General features: G+C 45.3%; 1 protein-coding gene across 5 annotated transcripts in view; it reads right to left on the bottom strand.

Annotated features, from left to right (window-relative positions):
* The window catches only part of GRIA1 (glutamate ionotropic receptor AMPA type subunit 1), a 124,344-nt gene extending 120,222 nt beyond the window's left edge, over positions 1-4,122 (bottom strand). For 4 of the 5 annotated variants that reach the window (XM_009986288.2, XM_009986289.2, XM_086621416.1 and 1 more), the window contains exons 1-2: positions 4,041-4,122; positions 1,716-1,853 (exon numbers count right to left, since the gene is read on the bottom strand). In XM_009986288.2, coding sequence (XP_009984590.1) covers positions 1,716-1,853; positions 4,041-4,122 — 220 coding nt within the window. Of the gene's footprint in view, positions 1-1,715; positions 1,854-2,380; positions 2,403-4,040 lie in introns of those variants that run through there. The other variant, XM_086621417.1, reaches the window with a different exon arrangement.
* Positions 4,123-24,164: the final 20,042 nt, after the last annotated feature.

Below are 24,164 nucleotides of genomic sequence, written 5' to 3'. Positions count from 1 at the left end.
CACCCCTGTGGTACTAATGACAGATTTCTGAAGCATAACTAGTACCGTGGTCTCGCTATCAATGTTAATGCTGTAAACAAAATCATTAGTGGCAGGCATAGAGAGGGAGGGAAAACTATGCGCAGATGGAGAATTTATTCTAGCAATATTCTTGCAATTTCTGCTTTCTTCCTTCTATCAGCACCGAAATAGCTCATCCTCAGCCACGGTCAGCAGTTCTACCCCAGGTGGGTGACGTTTTCCCTTGATAGATACAAGGTCTGTCTTTTTTCCTTCTATTTGTCTAGTTTTCCTGCCAAGGAAATGCCGTTGAATTGAGCTGAAATAGTTGGTCTTCCTTGATGAAAATCTTGTAGTTGGCAAATAGAGGGATATTAAGGAGAATAGAAAATCTTTAGATGTGTCATTAGATGCTCCAGCGAAAGCATGGTCAAATTATTACTTCTCTCTCCTATGTCATACTGGCCAGGAAATTCCTGCAATCTTATATTTGCAAACCCTCCAACAGAAAAAATCACAACTTTTTGTTTGTTTGTTTGTTTTTTCCTTCAAAGAGCCTTATTAATTCTCCTATATATTCCTGGTTCTTTTTACATGAAAGCATTTTTTCCTTCTGTGTATTTCTTAGCAGAGAGAACAGTTTGTGTCCACCTCTACCCCACTCTTCACATGACTAAACTGCAGAGAGGATGTTTCGGTGAACCAAAAGGATACTACGGACATAAGCCAACAACAATCCAACAGGGTCTACAAAGGGAAGGGCTCCTCCAGGCCCTCCTGACAGTCCTCATACACACACGCAGGCTCAGAGAGCAAAAGCAGTGTCTGACACCAAGTCGAACCGAGAAACTCCTTGTGCATCGCATCCCGTCAGTGCGCTGCTTGCTCCAAGGGAAGCAAATGCTGCAACAGCCCCTACTACAACTGCAGGGCTGTGTTATGGGTTTAGTTTCCCTGTGGTTCCCTCCTTGTCTTATTTGTTGCTGCTAATCTTGGTATTACCTGGCAAGCCAGTTTTTTTTCTTTTCCCAACTATATCATGCAACAAGAAGAGTGCAGCTAATGTGCTGTGCTTTAGAGGGCTATAGATACACCCTAGGATCAACTCTGCAGTGCTAGTTCAGTCTTTAATACTTGTTTCTAGAGCAAATTATTTTACTATACTTGAAACCAGAACTCTCTTACCTCTCTGTCACTATAAGGCATGCCTCTTATTGCAGATCAGGACTCCACTCGCACCAAGCTGCTTTCTGCTAAGTCTTTCTTAAATTACAAGGACAGATGGCTAAACTGGGGCTGTGGAAGTTGTTCACACTAAACAGAGACTTCTGTGCACCCCATGGGTAGAAAGGGGTGTCTTGGTTGTATACCACGGCCATAGGAAATATAGGAATGAAATCTCAACATAGTGAGTAGGGCAGGAGTTAGAGAAACAAGAGGAAATGAATCGTTGGGGGTTTTATACCACTTTGGAAGCAATGAAAGAGAAAATGCAAGAAATGCTGAATAACAGCAGCACTATTTCACCTCTATGTCTTAGCATAAACCAAAATGATTCAGAAAACCTTAGCCCATGTGTTCAGGGTTGTCTTGCATGGACCCTAAAGGAATCACATGTTTGGAGCAAGATGTCTCATATTTCAGACACAACCCCCCCCAGTCAGGAGTAAAGAAACCAAAGTAAGAGCGAGAGCTCGGCAAACGCCACTACTTACAGGTGTACGTCATCTCAAAGCTGTCGCTAATGTTCACAATGTCGATCTGGGGAAGGAGCTTTGGGGGTTCCGTGAGCTGAGACAACGCAAACCTAAAAGCCGCATGTTCCTGGGACTGTTGATTAGGAAATAACCCCCCTGGGAAGAAAAACAGAACAATAAGAAGAAAAGTCTTAAACACACCCCTATTAGCAACCTCTTCATTCCAAAATATTCCTGGGAGCAGAGGCTACAGCTCTCCAGCCCAGGGAGTGCCTCTGCACTCTGAAACCCTGCAGCAGACAAGACCTGGGGGTTTGTGCCTGCTGCGGACAGGCTGGGAACAGAAAACCTTTCCAACCTGTGCATTATGTAATGTCTGGATCACATATAGGAGGCCTGATGCATCCCTGGGCCCAGCAGCCTGCGGGGTTGGGATGAACTATGGGGTTTGGCTCAACCTCCTTGTCCCCCATAACTTTAAGGAAAATAAATGGAAGCACTGCCAAAGTTACCTCTATAAAGGAGGAATAAGTCTTTCTTCTTCCTCCTCTCACTTGTAATTAGGCTTAGTTTAAACTCTGCTGACTAAGTGGAGGAATTTGCTCTAGAAAGGGTGCAGGGGTTCCCTCTCACTATGGGACTCAGTGGTACGGGGCAGACTGGCTCAGCATGACCCGACAGGCACAGCGCTGGGTGGATGGAGACAGGGCTGTGAGAGCCAGAGCAATGTGGGCCCCATGGTGAAACGCCTGCTGCTACTGGAAGTTTGCTGTGTGGAAAAATCCTAAATTTAACAGGTGACAGTGGCTAAACTCAGTGGCAGGAAATCACAAGCCTGACCCTCAAAGGGATCGATCTGAGTGGAAGTACATACATGTTCAGAACCACAGGATGATATAAATACTACAGGAACTGGGACCAGACTGGACCCAGGCTCAGAGTCTTTCTCCTCCCATGGACCTGGAACAAAGTGTTGCGATAACCCAGCCCTAGGAAAAGTTTCCCACTGCTCCCCCAGCAGGAAACTTGGCTTGCGGCAGATCCCTGCGCAGCCACCAGAAAGATGCTATTAAATTCAAACCTTCTTGTAATCTACACGCATTTAAAGGGAGCCCTGCTATTGGCATTTTACGAGTAGGGAAACAAAGCACTTGGCAAGAAGGCAGAATTAAAATAAAGAAGCAGAAAATATCAATGCCCACCCTCCTGGGCAGATGGCTTGGGGAAGAAAGAAATGGGCAAGAACTTGCTATCAACAGCACTTTGCACATCTTTAGTACAGAGAGCAACTCCTCGTTGTGTGGAAAGGGCTATTTGTGCACGAATATCCCCCTCCTCCCCCGTTCCTCCCACCCTCCAGCCTAATCCTGGGTGTCAGAAGAATAAAATGCCAGTAGCTATTAAGTTAAGCTATTATAGGTGTTTGTTGAAAGGGAAAAAAATCTGGGATGTTGCTCAAATTTAGGGTAAAAAGGAGGCAGGATGGGAGGGAGACAGGGATGCAGCATCAACAGCAATAAAAGCACAGGTTGTGCAGCTAGACTCAGGCAGGAGTTGCCTGAACTTGGTGGATTAACAATTGATTGGCACTGTAAAGAGATGGGAGGTGGGAAAGAAAACCGGCATGCAAGGGAAGAGAATTTGGGACCTGGTTACAAATCATCATCGATAAAGATCAATGGGGGAGTAATAATAAACCTGGGAGGAAGGGAGGGAGGGAGGAAAGGAGGGAGGGAGAGGAGCCCTGAGAAGTTACAGGAAGGGAGAAGGGAATCAAACAGGCGCTGCTGGTGCACAGGGGAAGCAAGTAGCATGAAATGAAAAAAAGACTTCAATGCAAAATCTTCCTCCAATAGCTCTGCCCTTATTCTTTAGCAACAACAACAGAGAGCGCCTGTTTGTTACCTCTCGTCCCAGTTACCTACAGATGAGAGCATCCTCACAAAAAATGGATAATGCAACCGCTGATTTTGCAAATGCAGCAGCACACAATGGCAGCCCAGACATTTCTCAGAGCAAGAAACAGATTTATTTTTCTTTCATGCTTCCTCCATTTCAGAGGCACTTTTCTTCCTCTGTGCTGGTGTGTGTGCAGGCATTTAATTCCCAATCTTCCCCTCCCCCAAAGCCAAATTGATACATCTCTGCTCTTGCAAAGCCGGTACCAAGGCACAAATCCAGCCCTCGCCGTTCACCCCTCGCTCTCACACACATACACACACACACACATTTTGCCTTTCTAAGCACACGAACGGGTCGGTTTTCCCCCACTGTCCCCTCTCCACCCCTACCCGCTTGCCGGGGGACCGTCACTCCCCAAACAGCCCCGAGCTAGGCACTCACCTATCTGGATATTGTTGGGGAAATTGGCCCCTAACACCGCCCCTAGGAAACTGGTGCAGAAGAAGGCAAAAATGTGCTGCATATTCCCTTTTGCATTGGCGAAAAAGAAGCCCAGTTCCAAGCATAGATTTGATTTTTCCCCCGCTCTGCTCTCTGTAGCCGCCTCTCCTCTCCCCTCCGCTGCGCCTTCAGGGATGCCCGTCTCCCTCGCTCGGAATCCAGCGCCGAGACTGCTGCTTCACACCGCCTGGCAGCAGGATTAACTGAGCCCCGGGAGAAAGAAAGAGAGCCCGTTCCTCATCCACAGCCCTCCCCCGCCACACACACACACACGCACGCACACACAACCGGGCGCTTCCACCCAGCGCGTTCCCCTTCTCCCAGTTGGAGCTCAACAGCTGGAGACTGCATCCTCCCCCTCGCGCCGGCTATTCCCTCCCGAGGGTCCTGGCTGGGGTCTCTACGGGTAACTCCTACCTACCCCTAAATTCCTGGCTTTCCCCCTCAACTTCTTTTGGCAGGAGCTAGGAGGAACCTGCAAATCAGTAGGTGGCAAACTCCTCTAGAGAAAGGGCTTAAACTCCTCTGCTTCTGATCCATCGCTTCCCAACCTGGGCTCTCACCCCTGGGTCCAGGACTCGAACAGATCTGTCTCTACATCCTGGCTCGTTAGGACAACAGAGAGGGTCGTATCCTGCAAATGTGCCTCAGAAGGAAGGATTTCAGAGCAACCCACAACAGAGATCCCAAAGGCGGAAAAAATTAATCCCCCACCATCACCTTCCTCGTTGATTTTTCCTGCTCACCATTAATCTATGAGGTATTTCACCCCTGTGCTTGATGTGGAGGAATCTGTGCTCACCATCACCATCGGATAGGGCAGGCTTCTGAAATCAGGGGGCTATTTTAGCCTGGGTCATCACAGGAGTTGTTCTGTGGCAGTTCTGTAGTGAGGTTGGAGCTTATTTGACCATAAGCAGCTTTACGCAAAAACAAAAGGGGGGAAAAATAATCCATAAAAGTAACAACAATAAAAACCAGCTCCTAGGCACAACTTGGGATTTAGAAATATTTGAGGAAGAACTGCTGTAAACACAGAGCCACAGCCATCTTAGAAAGGAGAGAAAATTCACCCATTCCCCTTCGAAACACTTAAAGTCCTAAACCAAACTTGAGGCCTCTTGTGCTTGAACACCCATGTCCAAGCACAGAGATTCTGCCCTTGCTGTTCGCAGCCTGAACACGCACACAAGGGGTAAACAGCAGAGAGGAAACAGGAAGAAAAAGGGACGTTAAGGGCAGAGTTAGAAATAGGACTCAGATGCCCTGTGTCCTGGTTTGGTGTAGAGGGCTTTCTCCTGGTCCCCACTCTGCATCTCCACAAAAGCATGCAGCTGAATTGGAAGAGCACCAAAGAGTGGTGACCAAAGTTCAACGGCCAGGAATTGCTCCTGCATAAAGAACAGTTGGACAGATGAGAGCTCTGCAGAGTGGGACAATCAAAATGGGATGTGACCAAAGCCTACAAAATCTGCAGCAGCAGGAGACATTCCCTGTTGGCCACAGGGCCCAAGTGTGACATAACTTCATGGTGCAGGGATAACACTACTCTTTACATCCTCAAACCTTTTATGAACAGAATAATCTTGAAAACAGAGGTAGTAGCAACTTTTTGTTGGCAGGTCCTCCACTTCCTCTGAAAGAGATTTACTACAGGTTTGCTTCCCCATACAGCCCTTCCTGCCAGCTGCGACAGAGTCTGCATAGAGCAGCATCATCTGCGGTCATGCACTGTCTTCACAGCCAGATGCGGCAATGACTGGAAAATTGCCTCTTGTGGCTATGGGCACAGGCTGTGGGTAAACAAGGATGGACCATGGTCCTTGCACAGGCCTTCATTTCATTGCTGCACATAAGAGTTTGGGATCTTCAGCCTCTTCCTAGACAGTATTAGGGATTTCACTGTGACTTCCAGGATGTCAAAATGCTTAAACACCCGCCATAAATGACAGAGTAGGTACAGGCTCTCAGCACCGTACTCTTAACACCTCGCATCAGAGAGGAGTTGCACTGATGCCTGCAACTTTGTGGCCTCTTGACAGTATGTACAGTTACACCACAAAAAACAAGAGCCCCTAAGACTTGCATCTTCCTTATGGCAAGCAATAAAACATCCTTCTAGGATGGATTCCCTTTTTTTCCCCAAGCCACCTTTGACGATGGCAATGACTGTCAGTGCCAGAGACTGCAGGTTCATTAGAGCAATTGTTCAGACATTTGGGTGCCACTCACAGGCAGCCAAAAGATGCTTTTACCCTCTCTCACTGCCTGGGTGACCGGCATCCCGGAGTCACACTCAAGCACAAGAAATTTACATCTGCTCTTGATAAGTAGCACCTTCATCAGACTTCCATCTCGCTCCTTGTATAATTTAAGCAATACTGATTCGAGGCTAAAATAACCTGCTGATAGGTTTTATGGGCTCTTGCTTTCCATCCAGAATTTAATAGAAACAGCTGCATTTATAATCTGAAGAAAGGCACTGAAGGGTAACCAGCGCAACGGAAAGATGCTAGCACGTTTTCAGAACTCCCAAACAGCCTATCTGATAATAATAATAGTAGCCATAACAATAAAATATTGTAATAGCTCACAGAAAGCTTGCACAGTCACACTAATTAATAATGCTGCTTTTGTCTATAAACCTCTCAAAGTGCAGGTGGCTTAACAAGGAGAACCTCACCACAGTGTAACAAGATAAGTGGTAATAAGATCATTATTTTAAGAAGATATTCATTTCCTTTTTCCCTATAGATAACAGCATTTTATTCAGAGTTTGTTAGCACAAAGATGTTAGGAATTAACTCTAGCTGCTCTAAAGATTCTTTAAATCGACATCAAAGCAATATAACTTCTGAACTTTCGGCTAAACACAAAACCAAGTCTTGGGAAACTGATGAAACTCTTTGATGTCACAAGAGTGGTCACAATAGAAAGACAGATCAATCCACCAGTCTACTGAGAGAAGAGTCCAACTGAATTATCCAGATTCCTGAAAACAGTTGAAGGAGCTTATTCCTCCTTTCAAATTTCAGAAAACAAAGATGATCATTCAATATAGCATATAAGTATGGCACAGTGCCTTCTTAATCAGGGGCAAATAAAAATATCAGGGAGTGGAGTTTTGAAGACCTGTGTTTTATCTCAAAGGGTTCTTAAGACACAGGTGGGACAGGCAGGCATCTGGTGATCAACAGAAAACATCCAACAAGGTCTTGTGGGATCAATACATGCAATGGAGTGTAAAGAATTAGGTAAAGAATTAGGTAAATACACGTCCAAAAGCCAAAAAAGGCTGTCCACTTTAAGGTACGAAATTATATGAAGGAATTTGAAATGAGTGTAACTGTTTCACTTAAGATCTTTGCCAGGCATGAGAATAAGAAAATGAATACATCAGAGCTACCGTTCCTGTTGGCTCTGCCTGGAGCTGACCCTGCTGTACTTTGTTCTCACCCGTTTCTGCTCCAAGGTTTTGCACACCAGAGAATTTTGTCTCTGAGGAGGCTGTCTGCCGCCTTACTCATCGCTCTGCCCTGCATGACATGAAGTTGTCCACATGAGCAGAATGGTCTGCCTTCACCATCAGAGCTTTTGTTACCAGGATGGGAAATAAGTGGCTGTTGCAACAGATACATTTCTGTATATTTCTTGGAAACACAAAGGACTCATTCACATGCAGAAGCCTCCAGCCTTGAAAAATGAGGAAATCAACAGAATTCAGCATCCGTCCGACCTCCCAGCAGTATTATTTCTCCCAGTGCCTACTGTTTTTACATGATGCTCCTGAATGCCTTTAAAGAGGCTATTGAAATACTACTATTTCTGAAATTCCTTTATTTTCTAGCTGGACAATCTCTATAGGCTTTTGATAAAGAGTAAAATGTAATTATAGTGATTAATTTAAATAAACTCAAACAACGCAGACTCTCACATGGGTTTCACAGCGCCTCGGCATAAATGAATGCTAATGCAGCCACACGCGTTTCTCTCCCTGCCTTGTTCACCTCGGTTTTGTTATTTTGGATAATGCATCTCTCAAGGAAAGATCATAGTGCGGGTGCTGAGAGAACAGACTCCAGAAATTCAAAATGGGGAAGATTTGGAAGCGATCAAAAAGGAAAAGGGGTGAGACAGCTCCCTCCATTCACAGCATCGACGTACCGGGAAGCGTGTGTGCAGATAACCCTCGGCACACCTCCACCCAGCAAACATATGCGCAGTCACTGGTGCCACCCACACGAGAATGACACCGACAGACGCGGCTCGGGAAGCGTACGTGTGCCGTACGTGCACAGGCACACACTTGCAGGATCACCCGGGGCAGGAACGGGTGGCACAGCTCAAGGGTGTTGTTGGCACGCGGAGCTGCTGCGGAGGGGCAGGAGCGGCTCTATGGCCCGTTGTGATTTCCCATCGTGTTTTCTGAAGCAGGTTTTAGCTTGCACAGGGATTTTGGACCTGCAGCCAAGCTCTTCACTCATCCTTACTCAGGAATCTCCTACTGAAGTAGAAACAGGGGGACTTCAAGCTCTTTATAGTCATTTCCAGGTGTGCTTACATGGTTTATTTTACATCAGACACTTGCTTCAATCTTTTGAACCTGGAGGGTATTATTTACACCACTGAAAAATAGCATCTAACAAGCTGTAGTCACCAAATCATTTTTGGTAGAATCTCCTTTACAAAAATAGCCTCAGCAATGCTTGGTATCAGGTGGAAAAAATCTCCCCCATCAATGAATCGGGCCTGAGGTGTCTGGCCCCTCTCTTCTTTACACGGCAGCTGGAGCTGTCAAATGAAAAGCTTTGACATCCCAGAAGCAATTCAGGGAAGTTAAAGGAAACATGAGCTTCATATCCTTCCAGTGTGTGTTAAAATACGAAGATGTGGGACAGGGGCAACACCTGAGATGAGAATAGCTCCAAGCAGGTGTTGACTATTGCCAGACATTTAGAGGCTGATGTTTTAAGGTCAGCAGATACTGTTCCTCAATTTACTGACTGCTGATGGGGAAAGCCTCATGCAAACTGAAACCGGGAACATTGGCTTTTTCCACAAACTGTACAAGAATGTGCTTCTGTTGTCATCCTGATCGGTATATTACCATATTTATAAGAACTGAGTTCTTGCTCACTGTGGGATAATTAAGTAAGTAAATGGACTGGAAGATAAACTCGTCAATCAGAGCGGCACTGAAAACACTGTGCACCCTTCAGCTAGAAATTCATGAGCAGTAGTTGGCAAATGGATGCCATGCTTCAGCTTGGAGAGCCCGAGGGGTACAGTCAGTCTGGCAAGGACCGCGGGCTCCCACGAGCTGGGCTTCGCTGCCACCCAGCATGGCTGGATGGGTAGCCTTTGGCACAAACGGGCCTGGGGCTTTCCTGGAGTCAGGTAAGGACGTAACCTGTGCGCTCAGTCCAAGTCCAGTACAAGCATCAAACACTACAAATTCAGATCTGCAATTCTATTTTCCACAGTGTTTGTCCCACCCTCCAGCTGGCCAACTCTATTTTCCACAGTGTTTGTCCCACCCTCCAGCTGGCCTGTTGATGATGGATTTGCTTCCACCCAATGGGCCTGACAGGCTCAGCTAGGGCCAGTTCAGACAGACAATGATGCAAACAGCCCTGCGCTGGGTCGACATCTACGTGAGCGCTCACGGAAACACTCCAAGTTTCCCTGTGATGAATCCCCACTGACTCCTTTACTGACTCCCCTGAAAGAAGACTTTGCCATCTGCAACCCCAAAACTGCTCTCTTCCTCATACAGGGAAGACCGCTAGTACTCATATTTTTTTCCTGGTGAATGGTTGATTTATAATTACTTATGGAAACACTCTGTGCCCTAGTCTCAGTTTACGTTCTTTGCTGATTCATAAACATAAATCAGAGTTGTGGGTGGATCCCTGTTTGTTATTAAAGCACCTTATGTTTCTCTAAGCCTCACCAGAGGAAGGAGAAATCACTGGTAATACACTAAAGTTACAGTAGGTCTGCTGTTGTCTGAGAATATAATACCCCCACAGATTATAGCCACAGATTGTGCTGCCGTGTTATTTTCTCATTGAACAGAAAAACAAATTAATTGTAAGTATTACAAAAAATAGTTGAGAATACATGGTAAGAGGATTACTTACTGTGAAAAGCCATACACAGGGGATGCAACCTAAATCAGAAGTTCTGGTTATCAATAGTTCAGTCAAATGTTTGTATATGCAACAAAGTTTTCTTTCACTCAAACTTCCCAAAACATTGTGAATGCTCCAGATGAAGTCAAATAATGACTGAGGTGATTATGCAGTTTAATATTGATATATGAATCAACCCTCATTTTTAATCCCTGGCATCAAACCCAAGACGCGCAGAAAACAAACGTGAAATGAGGAAGATAAAAGGATGCTGATTTAGGAAGAAAAAAACCCAAAAAGCAGCAGCAGCAATTGCTGCGATTCAAAGAGCCTTGCAAAGATCCCATCATTACCATCTGGCTCAGCGTTTCCCAGGCTGCTTTGCTAAGACAAGAGATAAACAAACATGTGGGCTGTGCTTTAGGGTGGCTGATCTTGGCCTTTCTAATAGTCAAAGGGAATCAAAGCTTTGAACTGGAGTAACTGAGTCAAGAAAAGAAGTATCAATTTCCAGTCCTTGCATCACATCCTACTGGAGCAGGCTGCTTGCTGCCAGCTGGGAAGGGGAAGTCTATGCACAAAAGAGAAAACCTAAAAAAAATCACCAGAATTATCAGTGTCTTTCTGTCGCTAGTTTCTGCAATCAATACAGACATTCACGTCTCTTCTCCTCATTCTTTAATTGCTACCCATACTTTATATCAGAGAGGAACAGGAATTGCTGTGTTGGATCAAATCACACAATCACGCAAAATCCCGCCCTGTCTGACTGTCCCAGTCTCATGCACAGTGTGGTGGATCACACAGTAGCAGTCTGTGTGCGTTAAAGGGGTTGGATTTCACAAAGGCTAATAACTGACTGTAGACACCCATGAAAAATCTACAGGGGGAGATACTCTTTATTTGCACGTGTGGACCCTACACAAATAACCTGAACTCTCTCAAAATGCTGTCAGAAGAAAAAGTCACTGTGATGTGAAATACCATTATGTAATTTTTTCCTGAAAAGTTGTTTTCTTTAAATTCTTAATGGATGTTGTGCTGGTTTTGGCTGGGATGGAGTTAACTTTCTTCATAGTAGCTAGTATAGGGCTATGTTTTAGATCTGTGCTGAAAGCAGTGCTGGTAACACAGGGGTGTTTTCGTTATTGCTGAGCAGTGCTCACATAGCATTAAGGCCTTTTCTGCTTCTCACCCCACCTGCGAGCAGGCTGGGGGTGCACAAGAAGCTGGGAGGGGACACAGCTGGGATGGCTGACTCCAACTGACCAAAGGGATATCCCATCATCATGCTCAGCATGTAAAACTGATGGACTGATAGTGTTTGTCTTCCCGAGTAACCATTCGGCGTGACTGAGCCCTGCTTTCTTGGAGATGGGAAGGTGTGAATGAATTCCTTGTTTTGTTTTGCTGCGTGCATGGCTTTTGCTTTAACTATTAAACTGTCTTTATCTCAACCCATGAGTTTTCTCACTTTTACTCTTTCGATTCTCTCCCTCATCCCACTGGGGCAAGAGTGAGCAAGCAGCTGTGTGGTGCTTAGGTGCTGGCTGGGGTTAAACCACAACAGATGTGAAAGCAAAATGCTTTTGGTTTCAGTTTAGATGAGGGATAAACAGAGATTTGCAGAGTTTCTGAATAAACAGGAAATTCAACATCCATCCATTCTTTGGGAAAGCACACAGAAAGGCTTCAGGACGGGACAGAAAATCATTAGAGCTGGAAAGAGGAGAATGAAAAGACTGGCACCGCTTAGCTGAACGGGGAATGAGGAGCACCAGGTAGTTCGAGTACTGCCTGGCCTAGAGGCACTCCATCAGGTGTGCCTTTGATCCTCTTCTATAGCTCCAAGAACATTTTTGAAGTTCCACAAAGTAATTTTCTACAAACGTGTGGCAGAGGTCTACAGCAGTGGGATGCCCCAGCTTTTTGCTACTCTGTTGGAGCATCGAAGCCCTCCATGGCTCTGTAAGTGTGGCCAGTCCCTATGACGTGCCAGAGGACATTGCTGCCAGCTCTGCCGATGTGTAATTGGAGGGGGAAGGGGACACATTCAGTGGCAGCAGCAGCTGCTCTCCCCTGTGCAATGGGCTGGTGATGGGGAACTGCATTTTACACACACTCAATAGCAAGGTTTGCAGCTGAGCTGTCACTGTTAGGGTGCTCTTTTTGGGCCAAGAACTGTAAAGCTTAGTGGGTGGATGAGGATCCGTAGGTTAACTATAATTTCTTCTCTTCATCCTTTAGACACCACCGGAATGACAGAGAGCTAAGGATATAATCTGAAACAAATGTCTTCTTTAAAGAATCATCCTGTTTTCCAGGCCGGAAGGGAGAGATAAGAAAGATGATACAGGCCCTGTTACGCTGTGTGTTTCTGGAGATGTCCCGTATTTAGAGACTTTCTGTGCTCATCAGGATTTTTGCCCAAGACTTTCTGTACATCAGAAGCACAGATCAGTGCTGTATTACAAATAAAAAGCTAGACTTCCATTGTACTCCCAACAACAGACCCAGACAGAAAGAACAGCACACAAACACCGCGTCACTCAGCGCACCAGAAAGTTTGCAACCCGGCGTAACAACGCCTGCAATTAGAGTGAGTGGGAATCAGATGAGAGCAGATCATTAGTGAGCTCCATCCAGTCCTACAGACAAAGCAGAGCCGTGCAGCTTCAGTCACAAAAAAAAAAAAGAGAGAACGAGATTTTTCAGGAAAATAAAGATGCAGTAATTGCTTTAGAAATCACATACACCTAAGTATACTTGCTTCGGATACAGTCTAGGACTATCTGGCAGCTGCACTGAGTCATGTTACTCAAGGAACCTAACGCTCCTATTAAGCTCTGCAGAAGCAGCACCGTTCAACCAAAGCATCACGCCACCTTACCCACAGAAAGCTTCAATCATCCAGCTACCAGTGGTCAGTGATATAAGAAAAAGAGCATTTATCCCATCTGAGACACTGGCAGAGGAAGCAATTTGCCTAAATTCACAGAACCTGCTGGAGGGCTGGGACTGAAATCCATGGGGCAGCTCTCTGTGCTGCAGGAACTAAAGGAAAGTCCCCAAGCATGAAAGCCTTGTGTACTTGTCACAGCCCTTGCCTCCCCTGCCCACGTCTCGTAGGAAAGCCCCCAAGAGCTCTTGCCATCTGTAGCAGCATGACGGCGAGTGGTACACTGCGTAGAACAACACGGAACCACAGACATTTGGAAGCGATTCAGGTGAACATGGTGCTGCTTTGTGAAATGAATAATACGCCACTGATGGATCTGTGAGACGCGCTGCTAGCAAAGCACTGGTTTCGTCTGGACACTGTGCAACCAGCCCTAGTGATGAAAAGGCAGGTTTCCATCTGCTCGGAGCTTGCTTGCATGACAGAACTCCAAGACTGAGAGTAAAGAGAGAGATGATGTGGAATGCAAAGACCTGGTGACCTAATTCATTAACTACAGGTTGATTTCAGCTATTTGACTATGCTGTGCGTCTCTTTTCTACATACATCCATCCCTCTTTTCCTTATTCCTGCCAAGAAACAGAAGATATTCAGACTTCCTATCTAGTGCAATGATATCATATTTATTTATAAATGTTCATCCTTGAAATAAAAGGAAGGAGATGACGATAACTAGGCATTTCAATTCCTTGCCCAGGGCTTGTGCTAGAGCCTCATGTGTTTAGCTGTCCCCTGCTTCCATGTCCTCCGGATGGTGAGCCACAGGTGCTGGGAGATCTATCCCTCTCTGGCTGCATCCACAAAGCCATCCTGCCTCCTCCAGCTTTTGCAATGAAGTGTTTTCCCCCAAGAGTTGCGATTATGAAATGTCACCGTGGAAACAGTTGGAATATAATATGTGCTTGCTCACTCTCCCCCCACCCTTCCTCCCCTCCCACCAGCCTCCTCACTTTCTGAAGCTATGTTTGCTGTACAAGAAAAAACCCTTCTTGCTCCCCTCCTCCCCCCAAACCTGCAAAGGGGAGTGTCTGTGCCTCACAGTTAGTGTGACAAAAACAGATGCCTCAAAAAATATCCCTATTCATTAACAGCTCCTTGGTACCTTGTAGCAATGCTAAACCTACCAAACTCAACTGGGTGTTACTGCAGATACCAGGACTTCCCGCCTTCCTCTGCCAAATACCACCACTTCTGTAAAATGGCTCAAAGATTCTTTAGAAAGCCAGTAGGAACCTGGTCGGCTGTTGCTATAACTGTCACTGCAAGAAAGTCTCTACAGCAAAGGATAATTCCCCATCACGGATCTCTGCTGTCCTGTTCCCATTAGTGTTATAATGAGAGCGCAACACAGACGCATGTCTTGGTTTTCTTTCTCGTGTCCCACCACCTAGAAGCAAGTCTTTAGATGATGAGTTCTTTGTGCTCTGCCTACGTTAATAAAGCACGATTGTCCCCTAATCACGATTTTTTCCACGCTTCTCATCAGCATCACGAAAGGTCAGAGCTGTCCACCTGGGAGTGGAAAGGTCAGTTCACTTTGGATCTGACACGTGGTATCTTGTAGCTCCTGGAATATAATCAGCTCACTTCGTATTTATTTTGTATGACTGCAGCACTATAAAAGAGCGGGGGCTGTTCCAGAGAAATCTTTAGTCTCTTGTAAGGAATGTGCAAGCAAACCCAAGGGAAAATTTCAGCTCAAGAGAGGGATACTGAATAGACCTCTCTCTCTGGCACAGAACACTGTTTTAGTTCTCAAAATCACGCAGGGGATTAAGATGCCCCTTGGTATTTGTTAATTTTAATTAATGACAATCCCACAAAAATCCCCCAGGCAGTTTTTAAAATGTCGTGCAACAGGGCTTTGAGGGCTGCACAGATGAACCCAATTGGTGGGACTTTTACCCATGCACCAGTCATTAGAAGCGGTCCAAAGACACTCTCCACAGTCTCGTGTACATGTACGACAGGACAACGTGGGGAATCGGTGGATTCTCTGATTCTGGAGAAGCTTTGAGCTTCTACATTGAGGTTCACACACACATTGTTCCCCCAGTAGCTTCCCAGACATCTTTGCACTGGCTGCAAGGTGGTACTGTCGGGGTAGGGAAGGGGAGACAAACAATGACTTCTGCCCTGGAGGAGACGGGAAGCCCTGACAGGAGATCCCCTCGTTGCTGGCTTGGCCAGGCCTGAAGGAAGGCAAGGGAACATGCCTTGGTTACATGACCAGGTGGAGTATATGACCTTGTTACCTCTAATGAGGCCTTTAAGGTAACTGTAAAAGATACCTTTTGCAAGTAGGAGTCCCAAGAGATGTCTGAGTCTTGTACTTTGCAGTACAATGCTCAGCTTCTATTTTTCCCCCTGTGGCAGCTTATTTGTGAGCTACATAGAGAAGGGGATGCGCCTTGTGATCACAGAGAAGATGCTTCCTGGTCCTGATGCAAGCCACAGCCCTCCAAGAAAAGAGTTTGCAGTTGCTGCTGTTCTCATTAATGCCTGACCAGCAGCCCCATGCACAGAGCAGTATAAGCTAGTCTGATGGCACTTTGCAATAATAAGATCAGCTCAAGAAAAAAAAAAATAGGTCTTTTGGGTAGCGTATATCAGTATTTGCACTCTGAACTCATTTCTTCGGCTTCTTTTCTCCTTTAATGACAATCCAGGAGCAGGCATAGGAAATCCCTGAGACAGCCTAATGGACACTCCTCCTAACCTGGTCTCCAAATAAGCCATTCAAATTGGCAGCGTCTCTCATCAGAATTGTTAATTCTCCACCATGCCAAAGCCTCCCGTAACTCCCAGGCTCACCAGGTGGAGAACCACCACAAAGACTCTCCATTTAAATACTGCTTCTATTTCCGACATGCTTTCAATTATCTGCAAAGACAACCTATCACTCGCATCCCCTCCACCTCTTCACTGATCGCAACCCTTTGCAGCAAAACACCTTTCAACCCAGGGAGGTGTATAAAGACAGCTTTTGGAGCCAAGAGGGTGGCCCAAGACCAGGCTGTGCTGCAAAGCTGTGGTAGCAGCAGTGATGGAAATGGAGCTCTGATGTCCATGGCCATATGCCAAGCTGCTGCCACCGCAAGGGCCCCCAGCACACCGGGATGAAGAAAACCACTTGTGCCCTTCCTCCGTTTGGCTTCTCTCAGTCTAGGGCTGCATCTGCAATGGGAAGAGTCAGAGTGCAAAGATCTCACCAGCAGCAAACAGAGCTCAACCTTTCACCTGCCGCTACAGGCAGTCACCCAGAGGTTATCAAGTAGGGCAAAGCCATTTTCGTTGCCCTGCAAAGCATTTTCCATGTGTCCAGCACCCCTTTTGGAGAGGAATTCAAGGTATCTGCTATTTTAACCATAATCAAACTGGGATTTTTCATCTAAGTGACTTTGACAAACAGCTGTCCCCAATTATTGGACTCAATTCTCCTTCAACATCACAGCAGCGTAGGTGACGAGGGAATCAGACCCATTCATAGCTGGTCACCAGTTAATTACGAGGCACTCAGACAAGCCTGTAACCTTAGGCAAGGTGAGTTGGGAGTGGGAGGCTGAACTACTGCTGCCGTCTGTTGATCTTACAGTCATACTTAAGCCTGTCCATCAAAACAGGGCACCCCACTTGTTCCCTTCTACTTCCACCCACAGTTTTCCTATTTCAGGTAGTGAGTTGAGATATGGTACTTGTGTATTAGTGTGTATTCACTAAGCTCACTGCTTCAAACTTTAACAACTTCCAGAAAATACTGTTTTGTTCATTCGTTTTTTCCCTCCCTATTCATTTATGCTTTTATTTCCCTCCCCTCCCAGATTATCATGAACACAAAGCACTGTCTGCAGACCATACAGTGCTTGGTTCGGTACAGGCATCTGCATCCAAACAACTTGACAGTCTACACAGATTCAAAGGAGAGAAAACGTTTCAGACACTCATTTGCACAAGGCCATGTATCAGCTTAGCGTGACAAAGCACAAATCTGCTTGTTTCCAACCTACAGGACCTTGTTTCCAAGGATCCAGCTCACAAGGGTCATTATTCCACCCCAAAGTTGTTTTAAAACTAACAAAAAGTTTAATGTCCTATGAGTCTCGATTTGCACTATGTGTGGGGGCAAAGTGCTGCAAGACCTAATGCATGACATTTTTATATAGTTGGTAAAAGAATAAAGATGCCTTTGACAGACAATTGTAAGCTTTTATGGAAAAATCCTCTCAGAAAATTGGCGTTTTCTACCTGTCTACATGTGATAGAAAATTTTTGTCCTAGCGCTTCCTTTGTATAGGTTTGGAAATCTGAAAACTCTCTGGTTAAGAACCTGACAAAAAGATTTGGGACAGGGGGTGAGGGAGGGTGTGTTCAGCCAAAAATATTTCATTTGCCCTTTTTCAGTCAAAAGTCAAAAGCTTCTACCGTACGCCTACCACTTGATCTTCCAGGCAGACACGAGATTCCCCATGAGGTGCACAAACGGACCTGACATTACAGCGATCAGCACCAGCGTTTTCTCCTTCATGCAGCTTTGTTTTGTTCCATGTTCTGGACTATGGCTTAAAATGAAGTCTGTGCTGAAAAGAAGCCCTCGGTCCTGGAATCCACAGGAACAGGGCTTTTAATCAAACCACCGGGTGAAAAATTAGCTTACACAGTAATACTCAAAGCTAGATATACTTTGGGAGTGAGTAGATATTTTACGAGCATTACTTAGTAGGCATTTGTAAGAGTGGTAGGAGTGTGATCACAATTTCCATCCCTCCTCCCAAGAGTGAAATCCATCCCGAGGAATCCCTGCTCCAGGTTTGGCTGTTCCCAGCCCGAGGTGGGCTGGGTGGTCGGGCTGATCCCCACCATCTCCACCCTCGAACTGCACCCACAGGCAGCCGCTCCACCATACACCGAGCACGGCAGCCTTCGTGGGGTGCAAAAAGCAGCATCCAAGGAGCCCTGTAACCATGACAACATTCAGGATCAAAAATACACACATTTCAACTCCTTGTAGTAAAAAGGAAATATCAATAGAAGATGGAAGCCACTTTCTGCATATTTCCGTGTTCCTCATAAGAAAATCCTTGGGAATATCCCAGCTCTTCAGTATATGAAAATAAAGGAGGCAGAGTCCACATTCAGTACTGACTGCTTCAGGGGCAGTTACTTCTCTATTCTTTTTTTCTAGTTTAAATAAAGTATCTGAATTTCTTTAGCTCCTTTGCATTTTAACATTCATCTTAATGCCTCAGATAGGTTGTTTTTTCCTTTTTCTTTCTCTGCAACATCCCCCCATCTTCCTATTAAAGCGAAACACTGTGTGTGAGGAATGACAGTCATTTTCCTGAGCATACAATGACTGTGATTTGAATGTCAACCCTACAAGCATGATTCAATGCGGGATTCATTTTTTACGTTCCCCAGCTGCAAAAGAAGTTGTATAGTTCCATCAATTTGCCATGCTGATGCTAATAAACCCCCCCTAAGTTGCTATGGCAACGAGGCTAATTAGAAATGGGCTAATGTTGGGGTTGATCCTTTCAAATTTCTCTAGTCTAGGCTGCAACAAGAAGGTTAAACAGTTAAAGGGCTCAGAACTTCTCACTTTAAGAGAAAATATGAAAGAGAAGGGTCAACTGCTGCTCCTTGTGAAACAGTACCTGAATGTTTCAGCATTTACACCAAATGTGCTTGTGTTGACTGTGTCTGGTTTGGAGAAACACACGAGGGTGCCAGGAGAGTGCTACCTTGGCAGAGAGGTCTCTGATCTGGGAAGAGATTCCAGCTCAGTTATCTCAGCAAAGCCATAGCACAGCCAATAGCTCCAGGATGTCCAGCATCCGCCTTCATTAGACAGGTCTACAAATCAGACTGGAATAAACACATCCATTTTCTCCTCCTACCGCTTCTCATAACAGCAAAGAAAAGGATCCTCACTGAGCAACTCCACAGTGAAAATATCCATAAGAGGGCTTCTCTAAAATGCCCGTCATTCAGGGAGAGCTTGGTGAGGAGCTTTCAAAGGGCTTTGTTAGAGGGGCTTGTCAAGTGCTGCTGGTCTGTCTTTAACAACAGCAGGAGCATCACGCTGCGCTCAATGGAATGGCAGAGTTATTAGGGCTCTCCTCATCTCTGCTGGCTTTGCATTAGTCAGGATCAGGAAAGCAGACAAGGGTGAAATGGGTAGAGAACAGAAAGCTAATCACTGTAAAAATGCTTTTAATGAACGTGTCCTGAACAAGACTGACACAAAGTGATGGGGAAAGATTGGGAAAAAAATTTTGATCAGCTAATATCCTTTGCAAGTCTCATCCTTCTGCTGGGCTTTGCCAGGAGCATCATGGTGCCTCCAGCTTTGTGCAAGATGCTGGTGTGACCAGGGGGAGGACCTTGTGCTTGAGTTACCAAGTCACAAAACAGCAAGGATCTTTAACTGCATCGCATAAGGATGCTGCAAGGATAAATTCAGCTGGTGATGGCTGAAGCTAAATACAGAGAGACTTCTCACTTATTACTCCTATTCTTGTCAGGTTTTTTAGATAACATTCGAATTGTAGTACTGCCAGTTCTGCACCCTTTTGAACAACTACAAAGTGTGCTGAGGTCTGATTTCCCTTTAAAACATACTTTAAAGAAGGAAATCAGTGAAATTACAGCTCATATTTCCTATAAAGGTGCTGAAACTTCAGGTAAGAAAAAGAAACTGCATAGGTTTTAAGTGTTGCTTTGGAAAGGCAGAGATTGCAGTTTTATAACACCAAAACCTCTTTCATCAGAAACAGAGCTATTATTACTATAAACGCCAGTAGAATTTCAGAGGAGTTGTAGCAAATGCATCAAAATATACATTTAAGTCACATTCCACCTCCCAACAGGGCCAATGCCAGTCCAAACCTGATGGATGAAGTACCAAGCTGTTTTGGTCCATGCTACCAAGAAGTGTGTAGGTACATACTTCACACAGAGGTGTTATGTCTGAAGCGGTTCTTCTACATTGTATTCAATAAATGCATCTTTTTTCTGACCGAAGAAACTGGCAGCATTCCAGCATGTTGAAACTGGAGTGAAGAGAGTTAGCTATTCTCTAGTCAAGGCAGAAATGAACAAGAAAATTTCCAACCTAAAATTACAAGTAAATTTTGCAGGGCAGCCACTGAATTGGGCTAAGACTTGAGAGGCCAGTCGATTGCAAACAGTCAAGTAAGCACATCTGAAGATGCCACCAGCCCTCAGCCAGGTTACGATAATAGACTTAATCCATTGCAATGTGAAATAAAATGGATTAGCTTAGACCCACTGCTGCAGAAGGGCTGGAAGTGAGCAGATAGTAATTTCTTACAGCTGAGCTGAAGACACTGTACCTTCTTGAAATGCTGTGATCCCACTGCTTGACAGCACAAGCGTCCCCTGGGAGAGTTAGAGCTTTACTTTCTGTTCTGCTACTGGCTTCCATAGCACCTCAGGTCATTTTTCTCCCTTCCTTTCCCAACCATTTTGTCATCTTATAATGGCACAGGAGTAGTAGCCATCTCCTACGAAGTGCTCTACAAACCGTAGCAACTTGGGGCCTCTAGGTGCTACTGTAATACAATTAATAAATAAAGGACCTGAGCTTCTTAGGTTCAACTCACTATTTCAAGTTTCTGTGTCACTATTTTTCCCATTACAGAAGCAGATTTGCTTGTATGGCTGTGTCCTCCTTGCTAGAGCATCTTCTCCAGCACTGCTTTCCAATACACTCCTAGACAGTGCGAGAAGCCACGCAGGCAAGACCTCTCTCTCCCACCCATAAACAATGCAGCAAAAAGTGTGCTGCTGCAGCTGTCAAAAATAGAGAGAAATGATTAAAAATCCAACACTTCGAGCTATGCCTGTTACTGGATATCCTTTAGGGCTTATTGCTCTAGTCAGCCTGTGGTGACGGAATCTTTTGAATGTTAGATTCTTGCTGAGATTTGACAGGCTCTGTAGAAATTGCAAGATGCAGCTGAGGTCTGACTAGAGCCATTGGCCCCTTCAGTCTTTTAAATGCTATTGAAGATGTGTAGGTCATTGTGGAGTGTTTTTTGTGCTGGATGTTGCCATGATGATGTCAAGAGAGGTTGCTGAGTGTAGGTGAAAGCTGAACCCAGGAGCAGAGCAGCAAACCTACAATTTGACTCCTGAACAGGAAATCCCTGAGCACAAGCACTACCCTTAACTAGTGGTTCCTTCTCCACCTTGCCCCTTTGCACCCAGGTAGGAGGAGAGGCTTTTGTACCATTTTAGGCAGACCACTAAGGTGGCTAAATCTAAGTCAAGGAATAAGTCCTTTTTCAGTGCCTAGAAAAAGCAAAGAGCAAAGCAAAGCTGTGGCCCAGACTGCTGTAGCTGAAGCACGATGCACAGAATCAAGGAATGCAAATACTCCCTTCCCTGCATAAGAGTAAATTATACACAGACTTAATCCCTGGAGTATTTCTGAAGGCAGCAGAGGCAGGGCTCCGGCTGCAGGCAGCAGCCCTGCCTCCCCATCTGCATCTCCCGGGAACTGGAGGGGCACAAAGCATTTTCCTCTCTGTGCCCCCGCAGCAGCCAAGGGTGGGTGATGAAGGCAGAGCAGCATGAATGTGTAACAACCTCAGGTGGCCTCCTGACCTGCTCGGGCAAAAACAGACCACAGAGGGGAGAGTCCGTTGCTATCCAGGGCTATTCTGAGTTAGGGGGCACTCTCTTGGTAAAGTAATGTATGATCCCTGCTTTGTACAGAAGGAAATATGAAGCAAGACTAATTTAAGGCATAAAGAATTATTTGACTGTTACCAGTCTTTGCCAATTTTCAGACTCAGGGGAAACTCCAGAATATCTGTAGTTGCTTATGACTCAACAGTTCAGAAAAAACTATCAGAACAATCATTTTAAAATGTGATTTAAAATAGCCCTTCGTTTTCTGCTCCTCTCAGCAGGCCATTTTGTTTCCTTTCTAGCAGGTATAGTTTGTATGTAAAATTGAAAGTAGAATTGCTTAAAAAAAAAAAAAAATTGTCATCTCCGAGCCACAGCGCTCCATCCACTCGGGAACAGCGTGCTCCTGCCAGGCTGTGCTCTGTAAGGGCCTCTTTCAGCTAATGTGCTACCTGATGAACATGAGAGGTTAATGTACCCTGCCCAGAGACAGAGAGCAAACACAGGGAACCTCAGTTAGAAAACACAGCATCTGCTTGTTCCCCCATCGTCTCTTCTCCTTTTGATGGGCTGCGTTCTCAGAAGAGGCTCACATATTGTAGCACAAAGGGCTGATCTTGGGGGACAAGCAGCAGAACCTATGGAGGATCTGATCTATTGTTTCTAAAAGAAACTTGAAGGAACCACATCCCCGAGCCACGACTTCTACTCCAATATACAGCCTTTCTCCTTCAGGGCCAGACGGGCAGCTTGTGGTGGCAGGTTCTACCTCCTACACAGCTCTACCTCCTTGCACAGCACCTCGCACCATTAGGTGTGATGTCCTGCAGAGCCAACCACATCTCCATCAGACAGACAGCAGAAGCACAGGCATCAGCAAGGTATCTATTTTCACCTTGCAACTCCTGCACTAAAATACAGTGTTTTTTTCTTAGGCGATAGAATTAACCTTTGGAAAGGCATCCAGTATTTACCAAGAGATTACTAGTAATACAAACCTATTTGTTATACATCTGTGCTTACACCAGGCATATGGATATTAATATTCAGCCACATGAGCTCCAGGAACCAACTCTGGCTGTGAAGATAAAAATGAAATGACAGCCTCTTCTACCTCAGCCCAATTGCGTGGGACATGGAGATACTGGTGACTTTTAGGTACACAAAGGCTTGTTTTCAGTAAGCCGGAGCACAAACGACTGAAAGAGACTTTGACACACTGCTTCCCTAATGCTTTTGGTCGGGTGTATTTTAAAAAGTTGTGACTCAGGGCTCCAGGCTCTCTCTCTATCACTGGAGTAATACCACTGGAATCAACAATTATAATCTCTCATGAGCCTATTGCTATTAGAGATTAAAAAGGTTGATTTTGAAATCTGCGGATTTCCTAAGGGAACTAAGAACAGAGCCTGCGCTAGTGTCCCAGGTTATCACTTGGACTCTGTGCTGGGTTTACATGTGGTTTCTTGCACAGATCAGTGCACAATGAGACACGGGAATAGTGTGCTGTCTCACAGACTTGCCATCCCTGCTGCAAAGGGGATACCGAGCTGCTTTTGGTCCTGCCCTTGACACAAAACCAACATCATTAGGTGCTTTTATTGGAGACAAATTACTCCCCTGGATTTCCTTATCTGCCATCAGCCATTGTGTCAACAGTGGCACTAGGACAAAACTCAGAAATTTAGCCCATATGGAATAAAAACTTCCTGACCTGCCAGCTGATTCTCTCCCTCTCACTGTTATGTTTGCCTTTGGGAAATCCTCTGTGAGAAGTGTATAAAGACAAGTGATAACTACTGAGTATAATGTTCGCTTTGACAATTAGATCCATTACTTGTGTGTTTTTATGGTATATGATGCTGTAACTTAGCCTAGGATAATAATTTTTTATAATCTCCTTTTAAATAAACAAAGACAGCTAACACAAGCTTCCTTCTTCCCTGAAATTCCCTCTTTGCCTAAGAATGTGTCCCATCACCCAGAATTTATTTTGCACTCCACGCAATAGAATGAAGCATAATGGCTCTATTTGGTATAATGCTGCATTAGTTAACGATCGTTTATGCCGACTTGTTACCCATTAGATTCCAAGCAAAACTTGCACTGGGTGCAAATCTCAGCCTGAAACGTCAGTTCCCAGCTCAGCACATTGGTCCTTCCCCCTCTTCATGCTATGGAGGGTCAATGCTGAAATTAGATGATCCAGAGGTTCCTAGGAAGCAGGTTCCCATCACACTGCTGAAGTGCACCTCTCACCCTGTACAGGAAATTTCCTTCTTTCACAGAGGGGGGGACGTGGTAGAGGCTAAA

This window comes from Tauraco erythrolophus, chromosome 16 (genome assembly GCF_009769465.1).
Source record: "Tauraco erythrolophus isolate bTauEry1 chromosome 16, bTauEry1.pri, whole genome shotgun sequence".
Classification (NCBI taxonomy): Eukaryota; Metazoa; Chordata; class Aves; order Musophagiformes; family Musophagidae; genus Tauraco; species Tauraco erythrolophus.
This window is presented reverse-complemented; position numbering and strand designations above follow the sequence as displayed.